Genomic DNA, 13,546 nt, shown 5'->3' on the forward strand with positions numbered 1-13,546 from the left:
TGCAAAAGAGGAAGCGAGGGACGGGAGGTGGAGCTTGGGGGAAGGCGGTGCTAAAAAAAGCCTAACGGAATCCAGACGCCAGTGCAATTGTGCACGCCAGGCTGCGACGGCGGCGGCGGCGGCGTCGCCTAAAGCTGTAGCTCAGCTGGCGAGGTCTTCCCATCTCCGGGAAGCTCCCTAATCTGTCGCCTCCGCCGCCACCTACGCGGTGGCAGCGGCGGCGGCTTTGCTGGCGCCTCCCTCCTCTGCCACCTCCACCCCTGCCTGCTCACTTGCCGGTGCTGTGGAGAAGGCGGCGGCAGCTTTGGCGGCTCCACTATGGCGGCGGCGGGGAGGGGGGACAGTAGTTTTAAAGTAGACACCTGCCCTTGCCTCAGAGAAGGTGAGTTCCCGTCCCGGGACGCGAAGGCGGCCTGTTCGCCTTCGCCGCCAGTCTGAAGCCGGCCTGAAACCCGGACTGGGCGCGGTTCGACACCGCCCCACCCCCCACCTGCTGTGGCGCAGTAAAGGCCAAGCTCGCCCCGCCCCGTCCCGCCCTGCTCCGCTGGGCTTGGTCCCATCCCACCCCACCCTACCCCACCCCACCCCCTCCCTTATTAGGCCCTAGACTGTCAGAAGGACTGAAGCTGCGAAGGGCATCCCTAAACTCCCCTTCCCCAAAGGCCCCCAGGCAAAAGAATGACAGATACTCTTAAGGCAGGAGTTTGAAGGGGGGTAGAAATAAACATCATTTTTGTCTTAGCTAGATGCTTTAGTGTGAAGTAGGATGCTGACATGTGATTTGGGAAGAGGAGGCAGAGCAGAAGTGCTGTGAATCTCAAGGGCCAGGGAAAGGAAAGCAAGAGTAAAGAAGGATGATCAGAAATTTAACAGGAACCTCTACCCACCCACCCTGGTGAGATTCAACGTCTTGCAGTGTAGAAACTCAGGGCGATATTTACAGAGAGATGGAGTCAGCAATTTGGGAAGGTTAGCATGTGTGCTTGAGCTTTCAAGTAGAATTTGTTGGATGCTAGGGTCATAGGATCCTCTCAGGCAATGAGGCCTGTAACTGAAGAGAAACAGTGTTTTGCAGCACAGATTTCAGACATCGTTTGGAGACTTTTCTTTGGTATTTGAGGTTATGGCCTAGTAAAACCGGGTTTAAGGGCCCATCTTTTAACATTTTTTTTGGGTTCAAGTAAGTGCTGTTGTACCTGCCAACACTTACTGTGCCAAACATGGAGAGCTATCTCTTGATTGTTTTAGTATAACCGACCTTTTGCACAGGCTATTATGTATCTGTAAGCAGCCTACTATTAGACTGTGAAATTTGCCATGGCAATGTGTTTTAAAGCAGTTTTGGAGAGGTTCTTAAATGGTTAAAACTGATTCTGCTGCAGAAACGCTCAGATTTAATAATTACTGTAAAATATTTTCTGGATTACCTTATCTTGATCATGTACATCCAAGGTGAAAGATTATGAATGTAAAAATAGAGGGAACAGTTTAGATTCCATTTTCTTGGATAAAGACACTCATTAAAATTAACCTCATAAAATAATTTCTTCTGATTTATAAATTATATACCCTTGTGTGCAATTCCATAGTATTTCACATCTTTCACTTTGGTGGAATGGCAAAACAATTTTTAAAAATCCCCGATAATATCTGCAGTGGGCACATTATATTAATCCCATCTACTAAATATGGAAATTGGGAATCCACTGTGATATGATCATGCTTTATTAACAGTCTAACTGAAGACAGTTTTTGAAAGAGTAAAGTCTTCAATCAGCCATGAATTATATCATTGTTTGGAAACTCCCGGGCTTTTAAATTTTCAAGGGGACTCTGTGGTTGTCCCCCACCTTATTTTTGTTTCATTTTTAAACATGGTCCCATGTATCTCATACTTGCCTCAAACTCACTGTAAACTGATCCTACAGTCTCCATTTCCTGAATGCTGAGACTATAGGTTTGTGCCACCACTCCTAGCTTTAACTTGTATAGCAAATTTTGACCATAGCCAGCAAATAGATGAGAGTTGTTTTGTAGACATTGAACAGTTTTGGCTCTGGTGACCAGTTTGTAGTAAAGTTTGGAAAGTGTTTCATAGAAAAGTGGCTTTTTGCCTCACTGTGTAACTGCTTTGGTTACAGTATCTTTGAATATGTGCAAATAATAGAAGCATTATAAAATAGAGAGTTTCAGGGGCCTGCATGATGGCACAGTGGGAAAAGGAGCCTGTAGCAAGCTTCAGAACCTCAGTTCATTTCCAGGAGCCCACATGGTGAAAGGAGAAAACTAACTTCTGCAAGTTGTCCTCTGACCTACACACACACACACACACACACACACACACACACACTGTGGCACATGTATACTCACACAAAATGAAAAAATGTAATTTAATAAAATCAAAACAATACAATATCTGGAGTCTGGCACAGTAAATACAGATTATGATGTTCATAAAACAACTATACTTTGGGACCCTGAATTGGTCCCAGATTTCCTTGATTTGGGCTTCCATGTCTGAAGTAAGGGACTTGGGGAAGACAAACTCTGAGATTAATCTTGGAGCTGAAAATATGGTTGATGATTTTGGAGTCTACATTGTTCTTTCTTTTGGTGGAATTTGGTGGCTGCATACAAAAGTAATAATTCATAAGAAGCCTTGATGATAGTTATCACTTGATATTCACTAAATAGTGAAATCTGTGTTGAAATACTATTGAAAAACTTTACTATGATATGAAAAAGAAGAAATGTAACTGTAATCTCAGATTGTCTGTCCTTTCATTTTAGTTAAGTATTCTTCATTAACTCTGAAGTCCAAGCTTAAAATCCCTTACATTTTCACTTAAAAAATTGCAGATTCAACACATTGTAATATTCAAAACACTATTAGGCCTCAGAATTTTGTTTAGCTATCTATAAAACACTATTTTTCTAGCTATAATATACAAAAAGGCAAGGAAAAAGTCTTGATTACTTGTGTGTTAATACATTTTTATTTTTCTAAATTCTAATTAAGATATGGCTCTAAAATATGTCAGAGTATTGTCAAGGTCACCATTATTACAAGATCACTACTGATAAAATGATTAAAAGTAGTTTGAAAAAGCATTTGCTGGCTCACATAAAATTTGTAGCCAACATTCACAAAGACAAGCAAATGGCAGTAGATGTAAAAATTGTCATATAGAGAATGTTAAAAATTTCAAAGAAATTCTACTGGGATATTGAACAACAAACTTAAAACAAGCAAAAGAAATGCCAAGAAAATAATATGCAAAAAGACATAACACACAAAGGATTCATGGATGGGGGAGTTGGGTGGCTTTTTAGGATGCTCTATATTTCATTAAGTGAAGTTTTTCAAAACTGTTTATGACAAAATGAATTCTGATCCAGTAGTGATGCTACATATATTTGTAGTTAACCTTTGTTGCATATTTGATTTTCCCTTTTAAAAAATTCTGAGTTTGTATTTTAGATTGGAAAACATTGTAGATTTCATTTTGGTTGTTAAATGGTTCCCATGGCAATTACCTTTCTCATAGCAATTACAAAACATTTTCCTTTGTCTCCCTATTTTTCAGTAAAACTTTGGGTCATATGTCACTAAGTCCTCCAACAGAAAACCTAGTTAATGGTCTTTCCTTCATTTACTAAGTAATCACTGAATGCCAGTTTGTGTGAACCATACTGGCTAGTGCTAAGAACCTACAAATGAGTTAGAAATATCGGAAATGGGCTTAGGCAGATGACTCAATGTTTAAGGGCAGTTAGTCTTCTTCCAGAGGACCCAAGTTCAGTTCCCAGCACCCACATCATGAGGCTTATTACTGTCTGTAACTCCAATTCCAGAAGATCTGATACCCACTAATGCATGCTCGTGGCATACATTTATGTACGTACATACATACAAAAGCAGATAAAAATAAGTCTCAAATAGCTATGCAAAGAATTCAGTAATGGTCTGTGGACATAGCTAATTTGGTAAGTGTTTGCTTCAAAAGCATAAGGATCTGAATTGTCCCTCAGAACCCATATAAAACTGCGTATGGTGGCTCATACTTGTGATCCAGCATTGGAGAGGCAGATGCAGGAGGACGACTGAGGCTCACTAGCCAGTCAGTCTATCCTAATTGGTGAGCTCCAGGTCAGTGAAAGTCCATGTCTCAAAGGACATAGATGGCATTCCTGAGGAAGATACCAAAGGTGTTCATCTGGCCTGCATATGCACATGCACATACACCAGTGTACACACAGATGCTTAATAACAAAAGAAAAAAAGCTCAGTAGTATTGATAGTAAAATTATAACACAAATAAAAAAGTAGGAAAAGTATATCTTTGAGTATAACTAGTCAGACTCCTGAACTAGCAGTACCATTCGGTGTTTCTCATGAATCTGCTTCAGGCAGTGCTCTTAACCACTGAACCACCTCTCCAGCCCTGGTCTGATGCTTTTTAAAACTCATTTCTTTTTAAATTAGGTAGCTTTTTAAGTTCATATTTACCCACCAACCAATACAATGTTTATTCTCTATATTAATAAGGAAGAGGAAAATGGGAAGAATATTAAAAAGGGGAAAGAAAGGAAGATACACATGCCTCAGGTTTCTTCAGCTATGCCTCAGTTCCTAAATCCCAGTTCTTTGACAAACACTTCCGTTTATGGGCTCAAGAGTTCTCTGGGAGCTAGTTCTTTAAAAGGAAGTTTTTTGTACTAGGCAGTGCTCGCCACTTGGGACACATCAAGCAAATTGACTCTCCCTCTCACAGCAGCTGTCAGATGCCAATAGCCTGAGCCAAAATAGCTTCTCATTAAAGTCAGACTTGTTTCTTACAAATGTCCAGCCTAAAGAAGTCTACCATTCAATACTGCAACCTTTTTATTAGTTATTTTATTTATTTAAATTTCAAATGTCCCTCTTCCCACTCTGTCCTCCACAAACCTCCCTACCACCCCCTCCCATTTGCCTCTATGAGGCAACCCACCCACCCACTCACTCCCACCTCACTGCCCTAGCATTGCCTTTCACTGGGGCATCAAGCCTCCACAGGACCAAGGGCTTCCCCTCCAACTGATGACTGACAAGGCCATTCTCTGCTACATATGCAACTGGAGCCATGGGTCACTCCATGTGTACTCTTTGTTTGGTGTTTTAGTCCCTGGGAGCTCTGAGGTATCCAATTAGTTGATATTGTTGTTCTTCCTATGGGGTTACAATCACACTGCAACCTTTTTAAGAAGTAGCTCTCAGGGAACTCTTGAGCAGAATTAGGTTTGAATCCTGGCTCTAAACCATAATAGATGTATGACTTTGAGAAGATCACTAATCTTTCCAAGATTCATATTTCACTTTTGAGTAGATACATTCACATTCATGATGAATGTAGGGGACATGCAGCTTGAGGAGAAACTATATCACATAGAATGGTCCCTAAGAAGCAATAAAATTGGTCTCAGTAGAAATCTGACTTCTATAATACTCCTGATAATACATTTCAGACTTAAAAATACTGTTTTTAATTTGGGAGAGATGGTACATGTTGACATAGGCCACAGCATGAACATGGTAGTCAGAGAACAACCAATAGAAATAAGTTCTGTCCTCCCACCATACAGGTTCTCTGGGTATCTTTGGAGCTGGCAGCAAGCACCATTACCCACTGCACCATCTCACCAGCCCAAAAGAGATCTTAAAAGGCTGAAGTGATTAGTTGAATATAGCAAGACAAAATGTAAATGGAATATAAATACATATTAGATCTGTTTTGGAGTCCAGAAACATTTCTGTCCGTATAATTGTGTCTTAAGGAGTATAGTTTAGTCAACTCCAGGTGGAATAAAACCATGTGTTTGTCAGGAACCAGCTGAAGTGTGAATCAGCAATATGGTATGACATTTTCTTTGGCTACATTAACAGGAGAAGATACATATTCAAAATAAGAGTTTAAGTATACATAATACTACATAGTTAAACCATATATTTAAAATAGTTGCAATGCTAAATTTTATGTTTTTCAGAATTTAAAAAAAAAAAAGATGGAGCAGAGTGCAGTGGTCTCTCATGTAATAGCAGCACTTAGGAGACTAAGGATATAAATTCAAGACCAGCCTGAGTTACATAATGAGACACCCTCTCAAAACATAAAAACAACAGCAAAACGATGGTCCCTTTTATGGTCATTGTTATGACATCATTAAGGAAATTGTAGTTAAGTTACACATCATATGAAGGAACTACAATTTATTCACAAAAGAAGTCAAGAGAAAGGGAAAGAAAAAACATAATTGTAAATATTGGAGGAATTTTATACTAGACAAAAGGACATTTATACTTGCTGTATGTTAGGAAATCAAAGTAGATTCAGTGGAAACTCCAAGAAGTATTCAAAGTATTGTTCCTGTACCAGCACCATTGGCAGTATTACAGAATTTGTGAGCAATTTGTAGCTTGAGCCCCACCCAAGAACTACTGAATCAAAAACTCTAGGTATGAGTTTTGGTGCTATTTCTTAAAATCTCTCTACTTCCAAAGTGCTAGGATTATAGGTATTTACTTCCATTTCCAGTTTATGCAGTGCTTGGGATTGAACCCAAGATATACACTCTGCCAGATGAGTCCCATCCCCAATCCTGAAACCCTCAATAACAATAATGATGCATGAGAAGGAGTTCCAGAAAATTTGAGATTCAATCACATTTGAGTTGATTAAGACAACTTGCTATTTAGAGAAAGTAAATCCTAAGTATATTTTTGTTTCACTTGTCATTGATATTGGTAGTTAGAATACAAAATAATGCATCTCTTTATGACATCTTAATACAAACATTGTTGTGATTTATTCATACTTCCCTTCTCTTCTTGTCCCTTGGCCCTTACCTCTTTTCTTTTTCTACCTTTCTTTCTGCCAAATACATATTTAATATTTGTAGTTCTTCCCCCCATTAATCTCTTTTATTCTCTTCTTGTTATCCATGTTTAGACTTCTTTCCTTCACATGGTCTGGCTTTTATGACATACATACATATACATATCCTGTTAACTAACAATTATAGAATAAAAGTATTTCAAGTAAGGCAAGTATGTAAATAATAATGGAAAGCTTAGATTGAAACAAATAATGATAGGATTCATTAGTGCAGTTGATTTAATTCTATATTAAATAAAAGAAAATTCATGATTTCATATGGGTCTTTAATAAAAAATACATATATAGCTGAGTGGTGGTGGTGCATAACTTTGAACCCAGCACTTGTGAGGTAGAGGCAGGTGGATCTCTGAGAGTTCAAGGCCAGCCTGATCTACAGAGCAAGTTCTAGGGCAGCCAAAGCTACACAGAGAAACCCTGTCTCGACAAACAAAACAAAACAAAAAATCAGATATATAATGTATATTTACTTATATTTAATCTGGATTATGCATAGAAGAAAAACATAATATTTGTCAGAGTCTAGCTAACTTTACTTACCATGTCCAATAATTTTCCTGCAATGGACAAAATTTCACTCTTGTGTATGAATGGATGGATCTCTTTGTTGTGTATAAATACTATATTTTCATTAACCATTTATCTGTTGATGGGCACCATGACAAGTTATGTACCTTGGCTAATGTGACTACTGCTCTAAAAAACAGTGTTATATAAATTTCTTTGGGGTATATTTGCTTTGTGACTATAACAAAGATGTGGCATATTAAGTAATAGTTCAAGATTGGATCATCACTCATTTTCATATATTTCAACTTTATACACTAAACTTGGGACTTCAACACTTCCATGATATACTAATAAAGAGAATTTTCCAGTGATATAACTGTAGATGGTAAGGTTGAATCTTTACCTCTTATCAGGAACAGGATTACTTAAGCTTAACTGTAATAGATCTAATTGTCTACCACATTGATAGCAAATGCTAAGCTTGGCCTTTAATGTCCTTTGCTTTTGAGAGATGAACCTTTTCTCTATATCTCCATAGCCACTTCTGGTTCAAGCCTCAATCCTACAACTGACATCTACAACTAATTGAGATATCCATGGTTGTTTTTCTTCCTGTCTAGAGATATCCATGTTGAGTCACTCATTTCTCTCTATTTAATATAAATTAAATGCCCTATTATCACTTGTCATTATTTGGTATCATTCTAAGCTTTCTAGTATTATATACTCTTGCCTTTCCTGAATACTTTTATTCTATAATTTTCATTATTTTTTTATATATAATGGTATTTTTATTAATTTTAAAATACATGTATTAATGTTGACAGTTAACATATAAAGTAATTTGTTTCATTTTGGCATTTTCTTGTCTATCATTATATATTATTCTATTTTATCTCCCTTCCCCACAGCCCTCCTCTTTGCCCCTGATTCCCATGTTTGATTCTCTGCCATCCCTAGAAAGTAATACTCCTTCTGCTTCCTGTATCTATTCCCCCTATCTCTTAAGATCTCAACATCCATATTATGATCCCCTTCTTAACTTAATGATCTGCACACACATACATACACACACACACACACACACACACACACACACACACACACATATATATATATATATATATATATATATATATATATATATATACACACACACACACACACACATACATATACTTTTAAATCTAGATTCCACATATGCCAGAAAACATGGAATATTTTTCATTTAGAATCTTTCTTATTTCACCTAGTATGATTTTCAGTCCATCCATTTTCCTGAAGATGTCATGATCTCATTTTTATTTATAGCTTAGTTAGTGAGAGTCCATTGTTTACATGTATTTTAAAGCGTAGTTAAAACCTGTTATCTATAGGTAAGTTTAATCCCAGTTCCCTCAAGAAGATATACTGTACCTTCTTACATCTTTTATCACCTAAAACATTTTGGTCTTGGGATTAAAATTTGTCCATACACACCTTATCTTCCTTGTTAAATTGTACTCTCCTTGGAGTTAGGAACTAGTCATTTCAAACATGTTTAGCAGTTATGTATGTTACATATATAATGGAAAGAGTCAATGTAAAACAAAGATTTATGTACCAGCTCCACCAAAGAAAATATGGCAGTTTATTTTAGTTTTACTTGTTCCCAGTTTCCTAAATCAGAATGTACAAAGTACTATTTATTGTATACATTTGTGTTAAGGTCTAAGAGTTTAACACAAAAGATCCCCATTATATTAATCTTCCTTCTTCTTCCTTTTAGAATATGTAGCATAAAGCTAAGCATAATTAGTATTAGTAAAGCTAAATCATGTTGAAATATACAAAGGGAATGAGATAAAATATTGTTATGTGGAATTCAAAGGAAGACATAGATGGGAAAATAACATAAATCAGAATTGTTAGGAATCAGAATAGTTAAGATTTTGAACTTGGATATATTATGACATTTAATAAACAAAATTAGAACAAATCTCATTTAAGGAAATAAGTTAAAACAGAAAGTCTTAGCAGTACTGTTTTAAAGGAAAAAATATGGTGGAGTAAACATAGATTAAGGAAAAGTGACAACTCCCAAGAGTGGGAAAAGCTCCCAGATGGGGAATGACTGTTTCTTCTTCAAGAAATTTCCCTTCAGTAATGTTACTTTGCCACTAAAGGATTGCCTGCCCAAAAATTTGTGACAGGCCACATGATGTGATCCTCAAAGAGGCTCAGTGCTAGTATCCCTGTGCAGGCTTTTCTGCTTAGGTCAGCTAATGAGCATGCCAAGTTCTCAGGATTGTCTTGAAGTCTGAATCCAGTAGACTTACTGGTCGGTTATTTGGGAATGGACCTAGAACCTGGGTCCACAATGATAGTCCTGTTTCTTGAACTTGCACTGACAAACCTAAAGTCTGGGGATTTCCGTTCCTGGGAACTGAATAAGTATAAGGGCTTAGTCTAGGTCATGGAGCTCCAGGGACCAGCCTGGGTACTGTTGATACAAAAGTGATGCTGGTAGGTCTGTTGGAAGATGCCCAGCACTAAGAACTAGTGGGACACACCTGAACACTAATCTTCTAGAGCATGACCACATGTTCTAGCATGGATGGTGACCCTGTAAGTATTAGCCTAGAGGTATAAGGTCCTAGTTGGGACTGTGGCAAACTAAAGTTTCTGTCTACAAGTACAAGCCTGTAGGTTGTATTCACAATAGCTGGCTTAGAGGTTGGGGGTCTATATAAGGTGGCTTGATGGACCAGGACTTAGAGGAATCAGCATGATTTTTAGGGTAGCTGAAACCCAAGGCTGTTGGTGTCAATCTGGTGCTAGGGAAGCTGGCTAAACATTAGAATAGCCTGGAAACTAAAATTATTGTACATCCCTAGAACTTGAGATGCCAGGTTCCAGACAATTTCCAGAGCTGGCTTGGAGATCCAATTTGGAGACAGCTGCCTAAAGTCTGGAGCTCTGAGGAGCCTGCTAGGTGATAGCTTTTAACAACATGTGTACACTATTATAGTTCAAAGTAAAACACGATTTTCATTACCTGCTTCTTCACTTACACATGAAAATATATTTCTTCATTCTGTGCCATCTAGGATTTGAGAAGGAATGATACAGGTTAAACAAGAGTTTCCATATTATGCTATATAATATACTTTATTCCTGAAATTCACCAAGGTACTGTAATCTACAGGCTGATTTCATCAGTTCCTGCAAAGGCATTTTATGAGTGGATAACTATTTGAATTGAGGTCTTACCATTATGTTGATATCTATCCTTACCATATAGAGAAAGTTCTACATGCTTTTACAAAACAAAAGTTATAGTGAGTAAAATGTTAAGTATTCATCTCTTGTCTGCCCCACTTTCAAGAGCTAAATATGTTTAAATTTAATCATTATTTTATACCATTATTATATTTATATAATTTACAATTTTATAATATAAATATTATATAAATTTATATCATTCTGTAACTTTCTGTATCTATATCATTCTGTAACTATTATATGATATAAATTTATATCATTCTGTAACTTTCTATGTGTATATGTATGTGTATCATATTAACATTGTTAGAAATTGGGTATATTGTATTTTAAGAAAACTTTTATTTATTTACTATATTTACTATATTACCCATGAAGGTATGTGTTATACAAACTTACTCATTTAACCAAATAATAAGCAAAAGTTTGATGATTTTGATTAATAACCTATAGATAAACTAATAAACATTGGCAGCAGAATACAGTGACGCTATTAAGGACATTAGATATAAGTTTGGAACTAAAGTGTAGATATAAAACTATTTGGTATGTGCTATTTATTACAGACAGAGGCACAACAGCATAAATTTTTTGATTGTAGTAGATGAATATGACTTTATATATTTGGAGGGAAACTTATGTGAGATCTGAGTGTACAAATAAGTGACCTAGTATTTTTGGAACAGTAGGAGAGATTTGACCATCATAGACAATTCCCAAATGATTTTTGGGCTGAATCTATGTGACAGTCTTACATAGATACCTTAGGATTTTTTTTTTATATTTCTTAGGATTGTCTTCTGTTAAACAAAACATCAAGGGTTTTTTTTTAATTCAGTCTTTCATTACTGATACCTTAAATCATTTTTTGAAGTTCATCAAATTACTTGTATTCACTTAACTAATCCTTTAGAACTTTATTGTCTAGAATTAACCATTCTGAATTGGTAATTATTGTCATATTATACATTGTGTGTGTGTGTGTGTGTGTGTGTGTGTGTGTGAGAGAGAGAGAGAGAGAGAGAGAGAGAGAGAGAGAGAGAGAGCTATGTGAACATTGAATGGTGTATTTGAGGAAAAGGATAATACTACATACCCCCAAACATAAAAATTTGGTTAATTCAAGTTTCATTGATATGATAGATGTTTTCTTTATTGATAGATCCCACCCGTGACGGACAAGAACAATCTGCGTATTTTACAAATAATTTTTGTAAACCATGTGGAGTGGTTCTACAGCATGAATCAGAAAGGATTTCACATTTTGAGGTTGGTTGAATACAGTGGGAATAAGGATGAGGAATCACATTTTTAAGCCTAGCCGTCAACTTCATTTAAGTCATCTTACTTGATTAGTATAAGAACCTGAAACAAAGTATCATTTCTATGTGACAGATGAGAATATTGGCTCAGAAAAGGATAGTCACAAACAATTGTAAATTTAGGGAATCTAGATTAAATTCAATGATTTTTTTAAAAAATTTTTATTGGATGTTTTATTTACATTTCATGTTGTCCCCTTACCCCATCCCCCACCCACCCAGGAACCCCCTATCCCCTCACCCCTCCTCCTTCTTCTCTGTGGATGTAACCCCTACCTACCCCCCAACTCCCACCTCCCCACCCTCAAAATTCCCACCCCCTGGGGCGTCCAGCCTTCATGAGGTCAAGGATCTCTTCTTCCACCTATGCCCAGCAGGGCCCTCCACTCTTACCTATTCAGCTGAAGCCCTGGATCCCTCCCTAAGTGCTCCCAGGCTGGTGGTTTAGACCCTGGGAGCTGTGGTTGGTTGGTATTGTTGCTCTCCTCATGGTGCCGCAAATCCTTTCAGCTCCAATGGTCTTCACTCTGACTCCTCCATTGGGAACCCCATTATCAGTTCAATGGCTAAACTCAATGATTTTTTACTGCAAAGATTCTTTTCTTCACACCATTCTGCCTCCCTTTGTATTTGCTGTTACTATAGTAAATATAATGTATTAGCAAGTTTGAGAGATACTATAGAACTCCTAGAGTCTTCCTTTATAATAAATGTAGACTATAAATTTGGCTGCCCTGTCATTGAGGTAAGAGAGGCTTATGAGCCCCCCTCGCCACAGATCTATTGACAAACAGTTGCTAGGGGCAGGAGATCATGAGGCCTTATCAATTCCTGTGGATCTATTAGCAATTAATGATTGCTGGGGAAGAGAGATATCTCTGCAGTGATGTATTCCTTCATAAGGTACTCACAATCCCATAAATATCTCTTCTCCATCTTTCTGTAAGCAATCCTAATGATAACCATTGTGTCACATATAAAAGGACATGAGAATAGAAGAGGTAGTGAATTGGAGAAAAGGGAATTAGCAGGCACTGGAGAAAAAAGAGACAATAGTAATATAATTAAAATATACATGTATGAAAATGTCATAATGAAACCCATTAATTTATAACTAGTATGATAATGAAAACATAAAAATACTGTCTTTAAATTTCTAGAACGATTTCTATTTTAATTTTAATTGAGAGTTGGAGATTTAAAGGGAGTGAAACTCTTTCATAGTTCTTGCAGTGAAAGGTAGAGGCTATAGCTCAACAATATGTCATTTGCCTAGCCTGTTGAAGTCCCAAGTCTCAAAAGAAAAAGTTAATGCAGAGTGCTAAAACTCATTTCCTGCTCTCACGTTCAGAGAGGTCTACATTTTAGGTGTCTCTTTTGTTAAATAAACAAAGCCATATCTTTTTTCAGAGTGAAATACATGCTCAAAATGTTAAGTTCTTTTTTCAAATGCATGGAGAACAAAATGAAGTGCCTGGTAGGAAAGTGAGCGTGGATGTTGGAAATTCTCAGGTGAGT

General features: G+C 37.1%; 1 protein-coding gene across 1 annotated transcript in view; it reads left to right on the forward strand.

Moving 5' to 3' along the window:
* Positions 1–221: 221 nt before the first annotated feature.
* Zmat1 (zinc finger matrin-type 1) overlaps positions 222–13,546 on the forward strand; it is a 31,222-nt gene continuing 17,897 nt past the window's right edge. The window contains exons 1-3 of the mRNA XM_028783462.1: positions 222–382; positions 11,869–11,975; positions 13,439–13,540. Of these exons, the coding sequence (XP_028639295.1) occupies positions 319–382; positions 11,869–11,975; positions 13,439–13,540 (273 nt within the window). The 5' untranslated portion in view covers positions 222–318. The remainder of the gene's footprint in view (positions 383–11,868; positions 11,976–13,438; positions 13,541–13,546) is intronic.

This window comes from Grammomys surdaster, unplaced genomic scaffold (genome assembly GCF_004785775.1).
Source record: "Grammomys surdaster isolate TR1022 unplaced genomic scaffold, NIH_TR_1.0 61, whole genome shotgun sequence".
Taxonomy (NCBI): domain Eukaryota; kingdom Metazoa; phylum Chordata; class Mammalia; order Rodentia; family Muridae; genus Grammomys; species Grammomys surdaster.